Raw genomic sequence first — 22,105 nt, 5'->3', positions numbered from 1 at the left:
CATTTACAGAAAGCAAACCGGCTGAACAACATCACTCTCTTGTACCAGCCTTCGTCTTCCTCTGTCTTTCCCTTCTATTTATCTGACACTATATTTTCTACAGATATACAAAACACAACAGTGAATAATTACATAAAGTATACTACCAGTCTTAAAACTTCAATACACATGTACATTATTCCCTTAACTTTTCATAAGTGAGGTCAAATTTGCAGTTAACTCACCACGTCATTTCACAGCAGTGACTTTTTCAACTCTTTTGTTGCACTTAAACGCTTCTAACCTTCTTGAGCGTGAAACCAACATGGACCTGGGGCTGTAAAAGTGGGGTTGACAACCTGCACTTTGATCATAACCACTGTGCCATGAATTACAATGAATCAAATACTATACTGGCTGAATCATCTGACACTTATATGATATTACCCCCTTTTCCTCTCCATAGAGTAACACAGCGGTGGCAGGGACTACTATTTCTTTCTGTCTCTTAGACTCACTTAGACACGTGGCAGTTTGCCATTACCTCTGCAATGTCAAGTTTTATTATCACATTCAGCCTAAAACTTAAGACTTGTGGTGTCCTCTTTTCAGCACAAATATATCAATGCCAAAAAGAGAAGTTTCTTTTGGTGAAGGCAGTTTTAGTTTTTCTTATCTTTCAGGCAGTAATGTTATATCTGAAGCTACCAAGTGAAGTTACCAAACAGAGCAGTTGAATGAATGCCCTCTGTGTGCATAATAGCTTGATTGGCTTTAGATTTTTTGTTGAAGACCTTCTGTATATTTAAAAAATAGTAAATATTAAAAAGAAATCTGTGTTACTTAAAAGAGACAAATTCAAACGAGATTTGTGCATCGGGAAACTGCCCGAGGCAGAATATGTGAAAAAGGAAGAGAGTCAAATAAGGAAGAAACACAGTTATTTCCCCCTGATGGGCCACATAATAGGCAATTAGCTTGTGAAATCATCAGGGTAGGGGGACGGCTCAATTGTTTGTTCCACTCACAACGAGGCGAAGCAGCAGCTAAATCCTTTCTCGAGGCATTGTTGTTCTTGAACACACCCTTCCTTTTTTCCCTCTCTGTCAGGCGCCCATTAAAAGCTGCTTTTGCTACGAGGTATAAAAATAGCATTGTGATTCTTATGTGTAAGAAGATGGGAATAAGAAGCAGGGGAAGTAAGCATGAAAGGACAATGACAATCTAACGCAGGCTTTAGGTACTGGACACAGACTCACTGTACGTGGCAATGTGAGGTTTGACCTCAGCAAGAAGTACTCTGGCGAAACAACCACTACAGAGTCTGCTTTCCAGATTTTCAATTCAGGGTTTTGTATGAGCTTTAATGTCTTACTACTGCAGAGTACTGCAGAAGTGGCAGATGAGCTGTCACTATATCCTTTGCATGCCGAGCACACCATGCTGAACTCCTCTTCAGCCTTTGAACTTGAGTTCAATGACTGGAAATCCTCCCCAAGTTATAAAAAAAAAGTGTGCAGCCAAGAAACTCTTCCTTTTCCTGACAACAGATGTACAGCGCAGCCAATCACATTGGTAGGAAAAAAAAATCATTAAAATTGGTGAAGGGTCCATAATGACTTGGTCTTCAAGACAGCCAAGACTTGAGAGTTACTTGGTCAATGAATGTAATGCAGAGAGTGGTTTTCTTATCTACAAAATATGGCAAAATAGTTGTATAGAAACTTTTTTTTTTTTTTTTTTTTTTTTACAAGGAAGAGTTTATACCCAACAGCACCAGATTTATAGATGTGACACTGAATGATGCTGTGTCTGTCATTTTCCATCCCTGAAGTGCTGCCTATGAGTCTTCGCCGGTGTATATATCTGTTTCCCCGCAGTGCGTCGACCATACGTCTACGATGCAATTTCCCCTTCTACTGTCTCTCTCTCTCTTTTTCTCTCTGCCTCTCGCTGTCTCTCTCTCTCTCCATTTTACCCACATCCCGGGGCATCAGCTTTTGAAGAGATTCAATTTGAAATCCTGTCTTGCATATTTCACGAGCCCAACCTGTTTTTCTACCCTGTGCTCTGTTGTTGCTTTAAAGATGTTTCATTGACATTGCATGGGAATGCCTGTGGTTATGCTGGTCTGTGTGTATATACCTGCTATACTGTATGTGCAAGCAGTTTGTCCCTGAACCCGTTTGGGTGAACATCCTCGTTCAATCTTAAAACTCAACACGATAAATAAAAACCTACACTTTTTATAGCAGGAGGCCAGAAACTGTTTCTGCCATGTCTTGTTTTGTTGTCTGACCTCACACTGAACCCGCTCACCCTGTGATACCAGTCCCTGGCCCTTTATAAAAGAACCAAGTGCCTGCATGGGATTTTAACAAGAGCTGAAAGACTGATTCTCTGCTTTTCAGAGACATAAACCGGTCGACATTGATCTCAGTCGACTCCCGGTGTTCAGAATATATAGATTACATATAAAAATACAGAATTACAAACTGCACCTCTTTCATCCCAGGTTTCTTCTCCTCTCTTTGCCTGCGTCTTGTTAAATAGTGTTATTTATGAGCTATGTCGTCCCGCCCAAGTGAGCGCGGTATTGATTGGCATCTCCATAACCGATCCATCATTTCAGGATTGATCACGCGAGGCGAGCAGAAAGCACAAAGAGGATGCCACCCACCATGCATCACTTCATGTCTGGTCAAGGTGAATTTCACAGGGTGGAGGTAGCCATGTTTGGTATTCTCATTCTTCCAGAGAAGGGATTATTCCATTTTGGACCATTTCCATTAATAATTTGTAAGAGCACACATCACTTTTATGATTGTTTCAAAATGACCTTTCCTCTTGCATGCTGTGAGTCAAGTTTCATGCAGAAGCTTTAACTTTTTTTCCTCAGGGAAAGAAAAAAAAACGCACAGATACAGTCAACCATGTGACTCACCCAGCGCCTGTCTCATGATTTAAACATGTCATGGTTATGTTTGTTAACCATTCCACACTAAAGCTTCTGCCGACGTGGCAAAGTGCTGCTGTGTGGCTCTCTGGAGATTATGCAATATGCAGCAAGCATGTGAAGTGGTTCCTCTGTCCCTCTCTGGACATTATTGTCTGCTTTTAAACAAAATGACAGCTCCTATGGGAGTGATTGCGCTGCATATGTGTGTGTGTAGCTGATATATGTTTCAATTTGACCTTGATCATGGAAAACAGAGACTCAAAGACAGGACATATGGCTTTTCATCTGTTGATGAAGGGAGGCCCAGATGGATATGTTTGATCCTAGAGGGAGAGTGCGCTATCTATTTTATATTTGAGGCTTTTATGCCACAGCTAAGGGTAATTATTTTTCTGTTCTTTGCAGTTCTCTCGTCACGAACAAAGGAAGGAAAGACTCTTTAAAGACTCTTTAAAGTAAAATACATTTATTTAAAGTGCCTCTCCAGACATGTTTTAAACTATGTAAAAAATACTCTGCTATGATTAATATTTTGTTTAACATGGTTTCCCCACAGGAAAAGTAAAAAAAAAAAAAAAATCCACTTACTTCCTCATTGAGAAATACTTGGTCATTCCTTGTGCCCCGCTCGCCACCGCTGCTTGCGCTAGGTTGACCGCTGAAAGAGCGGGAGCGTATCAAGATGGTTAGTGTTAGAGGAAACGTCAGAGAGACTCAGCCACATGTTTGAGCCTCAGTCAGACCCAGACTCAGTGAGGAGTCTGTTGTGACCAAAATCGGCAACTAGCAGACGTGTCGGAATGGTTAGCGTAGTTAGCATCTTTTATTTATTCATGTTGTTTGTTAGCTTGTAACTGGCAGTGGCTGACACAGTCTTATTGGTTGTGCTAATGCAAACTCTCTCTCTCTCTATACTTAAAGGGTTCTGGTTTACCTTTACTGCCTCCATCCCCACATGTTGACAGGATTGGTTCCTTAGTAATATGAAGTATGAATTCCTGACTGTCTGAATCAGTTTTTATGAGAGTGCTATTGGTTCCTGCAGCTCCAAGATGAAATTAATCATGCCGTTGACTGGTTATTTTGCTGATGAATATGTCTTGTATTATATAGAAAATACCATATGGACACGTTAACAAGGTTAAAATTTTGAGGTCTTTAAGAAAGCTAAATCAAGTATGCAGTCAGTTTGTCAGTAATGTGCATAAGTGCGTGGGAGTGTGAACATGTACAGGCGTAAGAAAACCAAAAAATAAATCAACCATAGTCCAACCAAACCAAGAAACCAGCCAAGAGAGGAGCGAGACTGACTGCTCAGGCACCTTTATTCATTCAACCATTCAAAACAAAACAAAAAAAAGTCAGCATCGTCTCTGTGCCTGTCACCCTGGTGCTCTTCCTCATCTCCTCATCCCTACTGCGACACACATCTCACAACCACACACAGTCATACCACATCTCCCACCAGACAGTTCACTCTCCTTACTCACACTCAGGGTCTCTTGCTGTAGCCCTGACCCCTCATGATGTATTTTAAAAGTGACACAAAATAAGTGGAAGTCAGTGGAGTGTCCCTTCCTGAACTACAGTAAATACATGTTCACTGGAAGGTTAACAAGGGGTGAGGTCGCAGATTAGACAGACAGAGAGCGAGAAGGAGGGAATTATTGTACGTACTCTTTTTGATCGCTAACAATGAAGAAAAATGACTCAAATTGACCTGGTGATTAAAGAGAGCTGCTCTTTTTGATGCTAATGTGCTCAAGGCTGACATTGTGCATTTTAATAGCTGGTGTGTCTTTATCAGGGTTGAGAAGTTTTTAAATGAGCTGGAATGAAAATGATTTGTAGCCTGAAAAGAAATGGCGACAGTGCAAAACTGAACTTGTGTCACTGTCAGGGCAGCTGAGTTTTATTGTATCTGAATTTTTTCTTGTGGCTTGGAAATTGAGTAAGATTGAAGTGAATTGACTATACCGCACAATGTTTTTTTTGTAAAATCACACACAGATATTCAAAACCTCCATTCACAATCTGACATCCTTTTCTCCATGGTGCCCCTCACAGTCTGAATCCTCTGGTGTGCATGTGGCACTAAGCCACGTTTTTCCCGCTTGCAGAGACTGAGATGAATTTCAAATACACTCGGGTGATGTATCCAGAAAACTTACCTCCGTATATTACCCTCTACATGCATTGGAGGAAGGAAATATGCTTATTTATGCAGAAGCTTCTGCTCTCCAGTCTGCCCTTGTGTTCTGCCTGATGAAATGATTAATTCTCTATGAGGGATATGAGAAACAGATATAGGGGAGGCGGGAAAGGAAGAGGGATTTAGTGTAAGTGACAAGGTGACTGATTCCTGCATAGTTTAAAAGAGGAATGATTTTGAGAGCAAAAAATAGAAAAGAAAGTGAAATAAATGCTTTTCAGTGACAAATATTTTATATATTTCTATATGGGAAAAACGTGTCTAACACTGAAAGAGTACGACTTTCTCGAGTGAGAAATAAAAGCAGCGAGCAGCTCCTTCAGGGATCTCATTGACTATGACTTCTGCTGATGCAGTTCTCCTCACATAATGCCCTCTTCAGCAACTCCTTGGCTGCAGTCCACCAGAGGAATGACCCTGTGAACCCCACTGGTCACACGGCCCGATATCTCATCACCGCTGTGGCACACCTCCACAGTGATGATGCAGCAAAAGCTGCACGATCAAGGTGAACAAAGGTCGAAGCAGCCCACAGCACCTTAGCACATGATCAGTGGACCTCCTGTATAAAGATAGGTGTCTTCATGTTTGATCTCCTAACCTCACACACTGTGTTGTAACAGATGCTCAGTGGCTGTAGTCAGCACTGGGACTGGATATTGTCATTATTTATTTTATCCTCACTTACTGAAATCACCAAATGAAATAGTTGTACTTCTTTTTTTTTATTTTAGGGTTCCAGCAAATAACCAAAACGCTGGTAAATGTTAAACCCACATCAAAACATCCCTTCAGAAACCTGTGGGTGACAGCAGAGATGTTTTCTACAGTCTTTGATGCTTCATGCCAGACGAACTGAATGACGTCTTTGTCAGATGTCTGTGCCGCTGCCCCGCTGCGCCCTCTCTGCATCAGAAGTCACGGATAAGAATGAGGAGAATTCACACGTCTCCAAAATGCTTCTCCTTGTTGTTGTTCTTTTTTTGCTGGGACTCAAAAATTGGAGCACAACTGCTCCTGAACCACTCAGGGGGCTTTTTAGAGAGAAATAAAAGATGATCACAAAGCCAAAAGAACTGAGGACGTAGATTCTCCGAAAAACAGTGTTTCTTAAAATGATTATTGTCTTATTATTTATTGGCAGTAGCTGGAGAAAGTGATTGTGGAGGAGGCTTGTGTACTTATTTTCCATTTTTTTTGCTGTTCCATACATCCACATCTCAGAGGGAAATATAGCACTTCTAACCCCACCACATTTATCTGACAGCTGTAATTATAAATCACTTGTCAGATTGAAAATTTTCATTAAAAAACATGTATTAACCTTATAAAATGCAACATACTGTTAAAGATTAAACCAGCGGTCTCCAACCTTTTTGGTTTGACCCTTACAGTGTACACTCAAGGTCCCTTGTCTTTTGTTATCTGTAACAAAGTGACATTTCTCCTCTAAATCTCTCATTTGATTTAAACAATTGTTTGATGCCCAGAGAGATAAAACTATCCCATATTATACAAGAAGGAAACATTAGCATGAAGTCAAAAAAAAAAGGCAAACAGATTTATGAAGCAGAACCTTGTTTTTCTTTCTTACCATATTTATCATTTCACAACCCCCCAGATTTATCTTGTGACTCTTTGGAGGGGGTCCAACCTCAAGGCTGGGAACCACTGGACTGAAATACTCAACTGAATCTAAAGTAATTGAAACCAGCTTCACCTCGACAAGCAGCCGTACAACAGTAAAACGCTGCCGACACATCGATGCATCAGTATTAAGAACCTAACAATGTCATAAAGAAGAATCACATAGGGGACATTTTTCTGCAGAGCAAGTACCTTTAAGTACATTTTGCTGATAAGGACTTTTCATGAATTAAGTATTTTTTACATTATTGCATACTTGTGTTGGCCTGTGCATATATACTCATGCATACAGAGAGAGCAGATCAAAAACTGCACACGAGCACTAACCATGTTCATGCATACAGTCATCAGAACAAATGCAGCATTCCATCCCTGAAATGCTGCAAAATGACTCACATGATTTAAAGGCTACATGCATGGAAATCTAGTGCTGCTGCAGGCATAATGAACCCTCTTCTCTCAGGCGTCCTTATTCAATTTAATATTTATGTCCAGTATATATTGCCTGTCTTTATATTCTTAGTGTGCAATAGAAAAACTTTACAAAACTGGGCTTCAATCCACTCCAGTGGACATTTGCTCTGCTGGTATTGTGAGTTGTTGTCCAGCTGATAGACAACATAAATAACACACGGACCTGGACTCATGTCATGCCGTAGTACCAGCTTGTTAGTAATCATGGCAGCGGGAGCAGGAGACGTCAGCGGACACTGTAATTATATTCTGGATGGAACGCACGGAGGCCACTGTGCTCATCCATCTTCAAAACTGACGTATGGAAAAATGAGAGGAGAGGGAGGCAGCATCCAGGGCTTGTCTCCGCCTCGTCAGTCACGATGACACCTGGAACCGCTCAATCTCCTTACCTGGTGGAGGACAGAATGGCAGGAAGACCGTGTGTGCGCGTGTGCATATGTGTGTGTGTGAAGAGAGAGAGGGAGAGAGAGAGAGAGAGAGGGAGACAGTCAGGCAGGAAGCTTGACAAAATGGATGAGAGGAATGAGGATGAGAGAAGTTGATATGCAGCAAGAGTTACAGACTTAGAGGTTGGAGGAAAGTGAAGCTGGCGTTGAGCTGATACACTCATGCTGCACATAAGTACACATATTATTTTATCAGTGACTGCGTTCATTTTACATGGTGATTTATTTATGTTTCCTCTTGCAAATGATCCCCTTTGAACACCTTATCCACAGTGTGTGGAACTTTTTTTTTTCTTTTTTCTTTTTTGGTCCCTTTATCAGAATTTGACTTAAATCCAGCTGCATGTAGCCTATTGGATGTCAGATTATCTCTCACTATAACAAGTGCTCCAGCAAAATGCAAATAGGGAAGACTACATTTAGATACACAACAATGGGCGGAAGCGTTGTGAAGCACAGATGGCTGGGCTACACAACAACTCTCTTCCCTAAAAGAAGTCTTCTGTTTTTCCAGGCAGGTCTATTTTTCGCTCAAGAAAAAGCTCACCTGCAGCTGAGTGTCGAAGCACCAGACTTTATTTCTCTATTCATTATTCATTACTCATACGAGCTCTATTTTAGAAGTAGCAGACCCAGCTATATCCCTGCTAAAGATACTTTCTCAAGCTTATGTGCTGCCATGTGTGATGAAAATGAGAACTGAGCCTCCTGTGCAGGAAGGCGAAGCAGACGGGATTTTGCTGCGCGCAAATCTGTTTGAATCTTTTTTGCAGATTTCTGTCTGTGTACGTGCACACTCTGGGCTGGAACAGGGAATAAGCAGACATATGGACTGATACACACACACTTTTATATAAGACAGCTAATTTTTAGCTACAGCTACACACAGGCATTGGGCTGGGATGTAGGGGTTATATATTTCCTCCCCCCTTTGACTCTCTCCACTTGTCTCTACAACTCTGGCAAATACACAGATTTATGCTGTTTAGACTAAAAGTTTGTTGTCGCTGTGAAGCCTCCTCCTCCTCTGGGGGGAATCATGCTGATTTTCTTCTGCGGCGCTCTGCATATGGCAGACTGAATGTCCTGATTTTATGCTCACTGACTCCAGTCTTATCACCGTATCCAATAAGAGGGGGGAAAAAAAAACTCTTATCTTAATCTGGGTAATAACATGCCCAGCTGTTATCACAACCACTGTCAACTAGTGTGTAAACCTGGCTCGGATTCAAAGGATCTTTCAGGAAAATCTGCTGATACTTGTAATCGGCTGATACTCGCCCTTGCAATACGTGTGTATTAGCAAAACACAGAAAGTGTGACAACACTAGCACGGAAACAGAGGCAGGACTTTATATGTGTACTTTATATGCTTTATATGGGAAAACTGACTTAGACGGTATATAGCCTTTATAAACTTTCCATTCTGCTTCTCAAACTTTTCTGTATCATTTCCACACGAGGATGACGCTGTGCATTTTCACACAGTCTCTCCTGGAAGCTGTAGTCTTGTGCTCTTTTGTACACATGACAAAAGTGGCAGAAATAGAGAGCTTCAAGGAGAAGTTCAAGCCCCGCTTACTTCATCACCTCTGCACAGAGCGTTGGTTTCAGAAAGTTACAGTAATGATCCCCGCCCCAGCGTGGGAAATGAGCGGAGGGAGGGGGTTTCCAGAAGCCGTTCGACCATCTGACAGACACTTCTGATGAAGCCTACTGGCAGCTTAAGTACAACCTTACAGCTCCTGCTAACATGGCCGTAGACTCTTAATCTTGTTCTTGTGGCTGTCAGCTGACAAGTAGGAAAGGACAATATTGCAAATGGTTTACAAGATGCTGACAAACTGGAGATGAGAAATGACAGTTAAACAAGTCAATAGATCAAGATGCTCCCAAACAGCTGACATTTGTTGTCTCTAAAGCTTTGGGCTAGAAAAGATTTGTTGATTTCATACTTCTCTTGTGACGGGCTTTCCTCACTGAAATCACACTTTATATCCCTCCATTGTAGCATCTATAGGTAATTTAACAAACACATGTTTTGGTTGAAAGATGTACAGGCAATTTTGCTCTAATTTGTCACTGCCGCATTCTAATGGCAGAATAACAAGAGACACTGAAAGAGAGAGAGAGCGATCGATGGGACTACAACATCCTTCTTGCACTAAAAACTACAACAAAAGAAAGAAAAAAAGGGGCGTATAAAAGAAAGTAGAGAAGAAGAATCTCTCCAGAAGCAGACCTGCCAGCTCCCACATTAACACTCATACATGCAACCATTCACAAACATGCACATATACAGCCTAAAGGACAGAGACATTTGTATTAGTGCATGACTGTCCCCATGTCTTTGTGTGTATGTGTGCGTGTGTGCGTGTGTGTATGTGTGTAGGCGTGTGTCACTATGGGCTGTCAACTTTCTTGTTTTTTCACATTTTCTCTTCCGAAGATTTTGCTGAAATAAATAATCACTTTTGATTTTTTTTTTCTTTTCTTTTTTTGCTCTCGTACACTGTGGTTTTGTTAGCTGTTCTGTGCTGTATATTCCCCTCGTTTTCATTGTCTGTCAGTGTCTAGACAGACAAGAGAGGCAGACAGAAGAGAGCAGGTAGACAGGTGAACTGGCCCTGCACACAGCTGGTAGCAGAGTGAGTGAGATCATACAAAAAAAAAAAAAGGGTCAACTTCTTACCACTAACCCAGGCAGCCTGGAGAAGAGGTCAGAGCTCACCACGGATGCAGCAGCACCCTCACTCTGCATTTTCTCCTCCTTTCTGCAGCGATGACCTTTCTCCTGACTCGTCTATGGGGGAGGAAGGGAAGGGAGGAGAGGGGGAGCTGCAGAGTGAGGCCCAATCACAGCCACAGCCAGAACCACAGCCAGAACCACAGCCCCAGCAACAGCAGCAAGAGACTCAGCCACAGACTCAACCACCACAGCCACAGGCCCAGTCTGAGCCCCAACCACAGACTCAACCTCAGCCCCAGCCCGAAAGCAAACCTCAGCCAGAACCAGAACCAGAACCCAAACCCCAGCCCGTGCCAGAGCCGGAGCCTCAGCCAGAGGCCGAGCCAGAGCCAGAGCCAGAGCCCGAGCCTGAGCCGGAGCCAGAGGCCGAGGCCGAGCCTCAGCCCCAAGTGGAGGCTCCGAGTGAGGAAGCAGCACAGGACGCCCCTAAAGCCCCCTCGCCTTGCAGAGAGGAGCAGACAGTGGAGGAGCAAGAGAATGAAAAGTCGGAAGAAATTGTGGATGCAAAGAGAAAGCAAGAGGGAGAGGAGACCGAGCGGCGTGAGGGCGAGGCAGCTCAGGAGGAAGAGGAGGAGGAGGAGGAGGAGGAAGGGGGAGGAGCTAAAGGAGGTGGTGCGGGGAGGAGAGCCAGCCTGCACCACACGGCCTCGCCCTTGAGGGTGCAGCGCAACGGGGCCGGCTCGCACTCCGCCACCTCCGACTATGAGCTCTCGCTTGACCTCAAAAATAAGCAGGTAGGGTTGTGTTGGGGATGTGGGACGGGTGGGGGGGGATTGGTGTGTTGTTTGGATGAGGGGAGGGGGAGGGCGGAAAGTACAGTAACTTGGCTTGTGTGTATTGTACGTCTTGTGGTCTGACATGTTTGTGATGTTTAGATTTGTGTCTGAGGAGGAGGACGTTTGGTTTGGAGGAAAAGCTGCTGTTTGATGAGATTTTTATTTTTGTTTTTGGCGTATTGATCCCTATTGGCTCTTTTGGACTACCCAAACTGTATCTAATTCCTTTTCTTCATTATCATAAACCACCATTATCATTGCCATGCCATCATATCATCATCATCCTCACTTGGTTTTGTCTTCCACCAAATTTGGATTGTGAAAGTATGTTTTCTGAAACTTAATCTAACTATCCCCCAGGTATTTTACTGCTGTGTTGTACTTTAGGTTCAGGGCACTGTTGTTTTGACAGTGATGCATAATCACACACACACACACACACATACACACATCAGAATAAACACAATGTACAAGCAAGTTGCATTTGTATCTGCATGAATGAAAATAATTTGTCTTTTCTTTGCTGCCTTATAAAAACACACTGGATGATGAAAAGCTCCCATTTCCATGGAGAATAAAAGCATGTGACTGTTATCTCTTCTCACCTTATTATAGCCACTTAAACTGATTCTGTCCGAAACTGGTGTGTCCATGAACTGTGACTGTATTTGTACGTGTGTCTCCATGTTCTCATGTCTGTGTTCTCATCATTGCTGTTTCATCAGGGGCTCGGAAATCATCTGCATTACATTATCGTCTCCATTTCGAGAACCATCAAACATTTCGCCATCCATTTTCATTACCATCCTTTTAACCGACATCCTTCAGTCCCTGGATCTTCGACCAGGTAAGGCAGCAGAGGTTGTGTGCAAATTGTGGGGCTCCTGATGTGCTCCCAGTCAGTTTTTCACAACAGCAAACTTAGATTTCTATCAAGGTGAATAACATGATTACATTTTAATAATGGATTAATGGTTTAAAGGGGCACTGCACTGATTTTATACCTTCAATTCAGTTTACTCATAGCGAGGAGTAGGATGCAGCCTGAATAAACAGTTGTCCATTTTCTTCTTTGACTCTGGAGGGAGCTTTCTGATGTTGGAAAATAAAATAATCCTGATGCTGTCATAGTGATGTCATCAGGGTTATCTCAGTTTGGGCTTAGGAGCTAAAAGTTTTAACAGAAAGATTGCATCACAAACTGGAGATGTGAGGCTTGAGAAACGGTGCTTTTTAGGAGGGCATGGAGCATCGAATGAAAGACAGATATTAAGTTGCATTATGGGAATTGTAGGATCCAGTGTTTGTGGGACTAAAAGTATATCTCGGCCTCTGCTGCTTCAGTTTTGACAGTTTAGTTTTTAAATTCTGTTCCTAGTGAGTTCCCCAACTTTATGAAAGAGCAATAATGAATCATTGGAGTCATTTTTTAAGGAGAAATCCCAAAGTTTTGCGTGTGAGTCCAGCGCCTCAAATTCTATGACTTGTAACATGTATCTCTGTTTTGTAACACTGTGAATTGGTTATTTGTGCTATGGTATGTTGTTTGGACAAAACAAGACATTGGAAGACATCACACTGAGCTCTTGGAAACTGCAATTAGCGTTTTTAACTCCAGGCAATTACTATTATATCAATTGACAATAGGAGTTATCGTTAGTTGCAGCTGTGAATGTAATAATTGCTCATCATGCAGGTATTTTTCTTAGATAGTTAAATGCTCAGGGATTAATTGTTATGTATAAGGCACAAATGTTGCTGACCTCGCTCCCTCAAATCTCGACTTCCCTTACCATCACTGTAAGTACGGTGCGGCACACTTGACCACACTTAATCAATAACCCAGAACAATCAGTAAACATAGTCACCCTACTGTTAAGTGTGTCTCTGCCTCAAGGCACCAACCACAGACTGTGAAGCTAAATTTATGCAGAGGTGACACGGTCGGTGTAATTTGGATTTTATCCCTCTGTGTCTATATTTGTTTAAAGTCAGTGAATGAGAAGAAAACATACAAATTTGCCGGATTAGCTGCAGGAGCATTATGGTGGATGTTTACTAGGATTCATCTTCCAGGTGACAAACCACTGAAATTTATGCATTTGAGTGAGATGCTTGCTTTATTTCACTCTGTCAGCTCCAGTTTCACTCAGCTTTGACATTTCCTCACGCATCACTCCCCCATTCGAAACTCAAGGTTCTTTGAACCTCAGCTCCTAACACGTGTCTCCCTCTCACCTCCATTTTCACTCCTTTAATCTCGCACCTAAAAGTTCTCCCTCTTTCACTATCTCCCTGTCAACGATGCTGGAGATACGCGATCAGCTAGATTGATCTTCTGTCTGTACAGCCGGGGATGCAGGGGTTTGATGGATCTACAGATCAATGTCAGGGTAATTGGATCTGCAGGGCGATACCTTGATTGCTGGGGAAGAACCTCATGACAAAGTATTTCAGCTTTAACTTTAACTGTAACGTTCAACCTCCAGAAACCCCTGTTACTTTTATTCTAAACTGGTTTAAATTTAGATACTCATTAAATTTTAAATAATGTCTTCAATTAGAATGCTGATAAATCACTGCATTAACATTTTGTTCTTACGCCACAGGGCAGTGTTGTACATTACATGAATATGTATTTCTGTCTGTGAACATTCACGACAAATCCACTAGCTGCTTTCAATGTGGTGGCAGAGTTGAACCGAACACATTCACACTGTAAAAGCAGAAATGTCTGGGTTGTTCACAATTGGCAGTCACACCCTTCCTACAGATAAAGGTTGCATTTTTGACCATGGAAGTTATTCAGTCTTGAGACAGATGTGTGAAATTGAACATGACACAGTCCTCCGGGAAATTGTAAAATGAACATACAGCTTGTGTAAAGCCTCCACATTGAGCACGTAAACTAAACTAGAGTAACTAAATGCAACAGGAATTACTTTCTAGCTTACCATACTAAATCATCAAAAATGAAATCCAAAGAAATACATCATTTAAAAAAAGATACAAAACACGATAGTGTTAGCAGATTACTTGGTCTTTAAAAGGTCCCTGGTTGGTCCTTTGTTGATATGCCTTTGCTTTTCAAAAATGTCCATTTCAGTCCACAGAAAAATGCACACAGCCTGTATTCAGAAACTGAGCCTTAAAACGAGCCATCAGGACTTATGTAACTTTGTGATGTCACAACAAAGCAGTCACCGACCTCAGCCATACCCCAAGCCCCGCCCATCTGGACCCATGGATAAACCTTGCAGCATTTGGTTTGGTTTACCTGAAATCGGCTTTGTTTTTATTTGATCACTCAGAAAACAGTCAGCCAATCAGAGGAGAGGCTCATAGCCTCTCTTCGGATTGGCTCACCGACCGGTTGTTGCTAGATACATATGTCAAAGTTCAGACAAATTCCTATCAAACCCACCAGTCGACAACAGACGAAAATTATATCATTGACTAATGCAATATCAGTACGCTGAAGTTTCCTTTAAATTGTGCGTAAGGGAATCAGTGTTTCTCAGACTCATTTGCAATCTGTACTTTGATTTTCGGAGTCTATTTAAGCTCTCTCAGCCACAGCTTTAGGAACACATCACTGTGTGTTTTCCCTTGTTTATATAGCACCGACAGATTTGTTAAAAAGTTCTTCATCAAATCGAGCGGTAGGTATTGGAAAAGTAAGTAATTGATGCAGACTGCAAAGCCTTTTGTTTAGGATGATGAAGTGATAGGTGATGAGACCTGACTTTGAACAACTGCTCCTGCTCTGTAATTGCTGCTAATCTCTGCTTGAGTAATTTAAGTGCCCAGGAATCAAAAGGCATTTATCTCCTCAAAGTGGAACATTCAGCAGTGAAAAGTTAAATCCAGCAGCTTGTATTCACTCATAATTAAGTGAAATGTGCAAGTTATGTGCAAGAAATATCAAACAAGGCCCGGTGTAGGGTTCAGATCGTCTTTTCTGTCGCACATTAAGGAATTCATTGTGTTTAGTAGCTTGTCTTAAAACTGCTGATGCAAATAAAGGGGAATGGATTAGCAAATGCGATGACTTGGTTCAATAGGTTGCTGCTGTGAGAACAGTAGAAATGTGTCATTCTGATGAGACTGTAGTTTTTTTTGTTGGCGACTGAGACCGGTCAATATAATCCTATTTTTTCATTAATTTTAACTTTATTCTGCGTCAGAATTTGTCTTGAAGTAACTACTGACCTTTTCTCGGTCACTGACTTTGGCCAAGGATGTATCAGCTAAACAGATCTCTATCCTCTGATGACATCAAGTCTTTTATTGTCATCCTCATTCTGTAATACAGTCAGCATTAGTGTCCCAGTTTTGCCGTTATATAATCATCTCATTAATCATGCAGATGTTTCTGTGCTGTAAGACAGTGTGCATGAGCATGAAAGCTAATAATTGCAGCTTTGCATCTTGCCCCTTATTTTTCTGCAGCATGTGAGATCTGATAATCTGCTGTTTTACTTACGCTCATCAGTATTTTCTTGCACATTTAAGAATGAAACCCCATAAATCAGTATTTTAATTTTGATCTATGTATGGGGACAAATTAAGACAGAGGACAGTATGTAATCTCAGTATGGCTGATGTTTAACAGTTAGATGACATTTTCAAGATACACACATCTAACATATCTTGTCCCTGTTATTTCTCTGTAATAATCACTGTACATAACTATCTTCTCTGTTGTCTTCTTCTCTGGCATCAAACAAATAAGCATATTTCTCAGAATTTTGAACCATTTAAATACAATGAAATTTCCTCAAAGTGTCCCATACTTAACCACTTAGCGTGGCTAATATTGTAGCTAGCTCCTGAATGGAGAAATTCTAAACATTGACAGAAGGCAGACGTGTACTGCAAGGTTATTAGGAAATCTCAAAATGCCCTGAAAGAAGAGGAAGGACATAATAATAATGGCACAAACAGCAAAATTGGCTCCCGAAATCACAAAAGAAAAGCTGCCATGTATTGTACTTTTGGTTGACCTTTCATTTTGAGACGTGTCCATTTGAAGCACAACCAGTTCCAGACTAAAATATTTCTTTCCCAAAACCTGAGGGTATAAATATTTCATATGTATACAAAGTCACATATTTCATGCCAAGCTATCCACTGTCACATCTGATGCAGCCGGAGCTCCTGCAAATCAAAAATACTTGAAATGACCCTGGATTTGAGTTCAAGTTTCTTTTAAAATGTGATCATTACCTCAAATTTCTATGGTACCTAAATCCTCTTTTTGTGGCTGTATAGCCTCTTTCTATGTTTACTTTCAAGCCTCATACTTTGAGTTGAATCTCTCATCACATGCTCCAGCTTTTTCAACACATACTGCAGTGTCGTACCACTTTGCACTGCTTTGTTTTCCATCTTTTTCCCCCCTTCATTCATAGAGGAACATGAGGTCAGCATGGTGCTGATCTGCCTGTCAAAATGGATTTAGAGACCCTGGTGGAATAGAGCAGTGCCATCACTGTTCTCTCAAACCACTGCGTCTCCAGAATAATCTCTCTCCATCAGCGCTTAGTGAAGTGATCAGAGGTAGAACTGACAGTTGGCTAATGGGGGGGATACTCAGCAGGGCCACTCGTAGTGCGGTCATCCATCTCGCCACCTCTTTCTATATCTTACCTTCTCCCGACATCCAGAGTCACCTGTTTTCTTGTGTCTTCAGTGCTCTGCTCATCTGTCTTTTTGCTTTTTCTTGACCTTCCCCTTTTCTACATGTACAGATGCTACAGTGGTCGAGTTTAAGATAGTTGATTGGATATCAGACCCACTTCATATGTTTCTTTTCTATGCATCCATTGTTTTCATACATGTTCTGATTTTTTGGGTGTTAATTATTGTGGAAAAACCCCCAAAAATCTATCACCTGCATTCCCTTTATCACACATCAGTCATCAGACTTCTGTGAAGTATTTAGGTAATTTTAGTGTGTGTTCTTTCAAGTTTATGATTCAATCCGCTTGGCTTTAGAGCAAGTATAATGAATATTTTTTTAGATAATGTATCAAATGTTTGGGTTCCAAAAGTTCTAACAACTCACTGTATGCTACCGTCAGCATGCAACACTAGACAAAGTTCGTGAGTAGCTGGAGAACATGGTGGAATATTTCAAAACCAGATATTTCCCATAGGAGTTGGTAGAGAGCAAAAACAGAGCTAAAACATAATAAGTATTTGACTTACTTTTGACTTTTATTTTTATTTTTCTTGAAAAAAGAAATCTCTCTCTAACTGAACTTTACGATACAGCAACCATAAACCTGTCGCGCTTCAGTAGGTCGACTACTAATGTTAGCATAGCGAGTCACGGACACTTAGCCTCTGTCTGAGTGGTAGACAGGTGCTCCTTTGTGGCTAATTAGAATAAGATTGCTAATGAAGACAGGAGGGGAGTGTGCTGTGTTTGTGGTGCCCTCTGAAAACATTGACAATCATGTTAATGACTATAATAGAAGTTGCTGGCATTGTCATCACTAGAAAAACTGGTATAGTGGCACATCTCTTGCTCCAACACAATCCTTGCTAGCCTAGCATCAAATCAAGTTTACATTCCCTACTTTCTTCTTCTTCTCCATTCTTCTTTCCTCCATCTATCGTGTCCCAGCTCGTCACGGTTCCTGTAATTCTATCTGAATGGCAAAGTGTATCAAATACACACACTGATAAAGAAAGCAACGTGACCCAAATGCTTTATTCATCATCCCCAACCCAGCTTACAGAGAAGTCAAAACAAACAAGCTCGACTGCCACATTTAATCAAACGCAGCCTGACTGACGGCCCTTTCTCACATCCAAGGGCACCTCTGCAGTGCAACTCTTTGCAGAATGTGTTTTGATGAGGGACACCTTTCTGAGTAATGAAGTCAATCATATTAGCTCTGTGCCTAAACCTGAACAGCATCTATTTTGGTGTGCAGTCATGGTGATAAGGCTAACCTTGTAATTTCAAGAGTGCACACAGTATATAGTCACAGAACAATCCAGATTAAAAAGTGATGAATATTCAGATTGAGTTCGACCATTCTGCAAGAGCTGTCGGCTGCTGAGAAGTCGCCATCAGCAGATACAGTAGAGCCCCAAACCAGCGTCCTATTCAGGAACCATCTTAATATTCTCAGTACGTCTCACTTTGCTCGCAGAGGCTCTGCAGTGAAATGTAAATGGAGTAGATAAGATGGATTTTCAGTGTCATTCCACTTTTCTAAAGAGCTTTGTATGTGATTCCGTTCCTCCAATGACAACCAGAGAAACTGCATCTTGTTGAACCAACCACTTATCACAAATTGCAAACCCTCGAGGCATTACAGCCTATCAGTGCCTCTGTGCAGGAGTCTGTCCGAGGTGGTTGGGTGACTTTGTCCAGGACTAAAGCAAAAGGAGATTAGCGGTTGAAAGTCACATTTTGATCCTTCGTGGCCACAGGAACCATTTGCTCAATTGCATTTGAATTTATAGGATGGATATTTTACTTGGACCAAATTAATCCTCATGTACACATCACCCTGATACAAGACCCCAGCTCAAATCTTTAAGAGAACACTGAGGGAGGGAGCAGCAAGGATTTCTATTTCATAGAATTAAATGCCGTGCTATTTTTAATTTGCATTTATACGCAGTATATTTAGAACATGTCCGTTTTTTCATGTTTGTTAAATGACAGAATGTGACACTGCTGTTCTTTCAAAGCTCAAACCTGCTCCTCACTCGTGCCCTTGATAAAGTTAGAACAGAAACAGAATTATATTCATTGATTTAGCCTGAATGAAAAGGATTTCAGAGTGACTCGAGAAGATAAGCGCTCTTTCTGGGCTCTTCCAAAGATACCCACACCCTGATTGTTCTGGGAAACTCAATGAGGTTTCATCTAGTGTTCGAGCTGCTGCCAGATGAGGCTGGCTATATTACATCTCTATCTATTTCCCACAGCATTTGAGCAATTTTTCACAGGCAAGATTAATGGCTTGTTCAGTTTCAGACAATTTAAAGTTGTGTGGAGGACCTCTCTATGGAATTCGCAGAGATTATGAGTTCTATTTGCTGAGGAAATGAACAGTTTGTCCAAATACCATGAGTCAGCCTTCACTGGGTTCTCTTTCAAACTGTGGCTTTGACCAGACTGTGTATAGTTTCACTACACACATCACAGGGGCGGTTTGCAAAATACAATTACAGAGCCATCTGAGAATATTATTATTTGAATTTCGAGTACTATAATATCTGAATTTTGCCTGCTCCTCCCAGAAATTGGACTTTACAACCTCTTCCATCTCCTGGGAGCTGCAATTATTTTCTCTTATTTTCCACCACAATTATCCCATTCCTCTTTTACTGTCCAGCCCGTTCATTCCACCTACACTCCACTTGTTTTCTCACATTGCTATTCAACTCATTCACGATATTCATCTTTCATGCACCACAGCGACCAGCAAGAGATTAAACATGGCATGCATGGGCCCCTTTAATAAATATAACTGTCCATGATACAGGGTATTGTGGGAGTCACCAGAGAAGAGCCATCTTTGAGATTGGCAACTTTTTTTCCTAACCCAACTGTGTGTATTTTGTATTTGTTCTTAACTATGTTTTTAATATGCAACTGTCATATATGATTGAGTCCAGACAGTGATGTTTTCACAGTAATTGCAGATTGCTCTGATAGGTTATAAGACGTTATCTAAGTCTTGTGAATTTAAAGATACAACAGAAGTTCACCACCAATTCATTATGTTGTTCTTTCTCGTATTTTCTAGATCGAAATGCTAGAGCACAAATACGGTGGCCACCTCATCTCCCGCCGTGCTGCCTGCAAGATCCAGACTGCCTTCCGCCAGTACCAGCTCAGCAAGAACTTCGAGAAGATCCGTAATTCACTGCTGGAGAGTCGCCTGCCTCGACGCATCTCCCTGCGCAAGGTCCGTGTCCAAAACACGGAGGGTTTCTCTGCTGAACGGGCCCTGGCAGAAGGCTGTAACTTGGCAGGCATCCCATTGGTGCGCTCACCATCTCTGCCTGCCACAGTCGGTGGCACCCTGACCGACCTGGAAGACTCATTCACTGAACAGGTCCAGTCACTGGCAAAGTCCATAGACGATGCACTCAGCAACTGGAGCCTGAAGACCATGTGTTCACTGCAAGAAGGCGGCACTTATCAGTTCAGTGCCGACTCCTTCAGTGCAGCAGCAGCAGCCGCAGCGGCTGCAGGAGTAGGAGGTGGCGGAGAAGGAGGTGGTGTGGGAGAGTCAACAATTCATCAAGGCGTGGTGGACCCAAGTGACCTGTCGAGAAGTGCAAGCAAGCTGATGATGGCGTTTCGAGATGTGACCGTGCAGATCGACAGCCAGAACTTTTGTGTTTCATCCTCAGTCATGGAATCGTCCACTTCTGTCACACTCGGCAGCTGCGTCCAACAAGACCAAGCCTCCACCACTGTCACGACCACCTCCACAACAGCAAACTCCACCCCAGTCTTTGTCCCAGCTGGCCCCTCACAAGAACCCCCTCCTCCCCCTGCAGAGGTCCCAGCTGAACCCATAGATCCCCCACCGCCCCCCCAAGAACCCCCACCACCCCCCCTAGATTCAGATTTTGAAGTAGGCGACCAGGATGATGAATTCCCTGCTCCTCCTCCAAGTGAGGAAGAGCTAGTGGAGGAGGATCAACCCCCCCTAACCCCTCTGGAAAAGATGGCTGCCCTTCAAAGCCCAGAGAAAATTGTGGTGTTGGCCCCACCACCCACAGAACCCCCTCAAGCCCCTCCACCGCAGGAGGCCATGCCGTTGGAGAGCTCTCCTGTGGTGGTGCCCCTGGGAGTGAAGAGATGTGGCTCTGAGACGGCAGATAACAGCTCAGAGCAGATGAGCAGCAGCAGCACGTCCACAGAGGCACGCTCCACATCTGAGGCCTCGTCCAAGGAGGCACTGCAGGCTATGATCCTCAGCCTGCCACGCTACCACTGTGAGAACCCCGCCAGCTGTAAATCACCCACGTTGTCCACTGATGTCATGCGAAAACGCCTCTACCGCATCGGCCTCAACCTCTTCAATGTGTGAGTAGCCACTACATTTTAATTCCTTTGTGTTTAGACAATTCTAATTGAGTTTGAACTCAGGCTGAGTATTGTGTTATCAGTTCTGAATCATTGCTGACTGTTAAGCCATGATTAACTGCACTGGAACACACAATGAATGCTCCCAAAGAGATTTGGGGGTGTGACAGAACAGCGGTTTTTGGTCTAGTAATTTGTTTTTCTTAATTAAGTTTTAGAAGAGTGAAATTAGCTGCTCCTTTTCTTCCTTCTTTCCAAAACTGTAAAGGTAGTACAGCACCCCTGAGAAGGATTTCAAAATTCATTCATTCAGGAAATTTCATGGCATTTGGGAATAATTGGGGAGTTGTCATTTTAGCATTACCCTCAGAGAATTAAAAGTGCTAGTGTTGTCAGCAAATCAGGGTCCAGTGATGTAATTGTTCTATTTTTAAGTTTTCAAATTAATTAACATTTTGAAATTCAAATCTGCTCATATGGACATAGATGAAGAAATTTATTCTGAAGAACATTACAGTTGGGAAGGGTGAGAGAAAAAGGATATATTGGAAAGACTATAATACTGTACAGCCAGATTTATGACACAATCTGTACCTCATGCCGTCCTCAAGGTGTACCTAAAGTTTGATGGCACCCACTGGACTCAAAAGAGCAAAGAAAAGCACTTTCCTCACATGTCCCCATTGTGCCGAAAGAACAAACAGACTGAAGCCCAGGTCCCAAGCTGGATCTGAGGTGTCTTCTGTCTCCTCAGAAAGACAAATTAGCACAGGGGCAAGAGAGAG

At 42.2% G+C, this 22,105-nt stretch overlaps 1 protein-coding gene across 1 annotated transcript in view; it reads left to right on the top strand.

Annotated features, from left to right (window-relative positions):
* Positions 1–22,105, top strand: part of iqsec3 (IQ motif and Sec7 domain 3) — a 78,045-nt gene that overhangs the window by 18,856 nt on the left and 37,084 nt on the right. Inside the window, exon 2 of the mRNA XM_022749119.1 lies at positions 20,026–21,320. Coding sequence (XP_022604840.1) covers positions 20,032–21,320 — 1,289 coding nt within the window. The 5' untranslated portion in view covers positions 20,026–20,031. The remainder of the gene's footprint in view (positions 1–20,025; positions 21,321–22,105) is intronic.

The sequence above is a fragment of the Seriola dumerili genome, unplaced genomic scaffold, assembly GCF_002260705.1.
Source record: "Seriola dumerili isolate Sdu_G_001 unplaced genomic scaffold, Sdu_1.0 BDQW01000138.1, whole genome shotgun sequence".
Taxonomy (NCBI): domain Eukaryota; kingdom Metazoa; phylum Chordata; class Actinopteri; order Carangiformes; family Carangidae; genus Seriola; species Seriola dumerili.
This window is presented reverse-complemented; position numbering and strand designations above follow the sequence as displayed.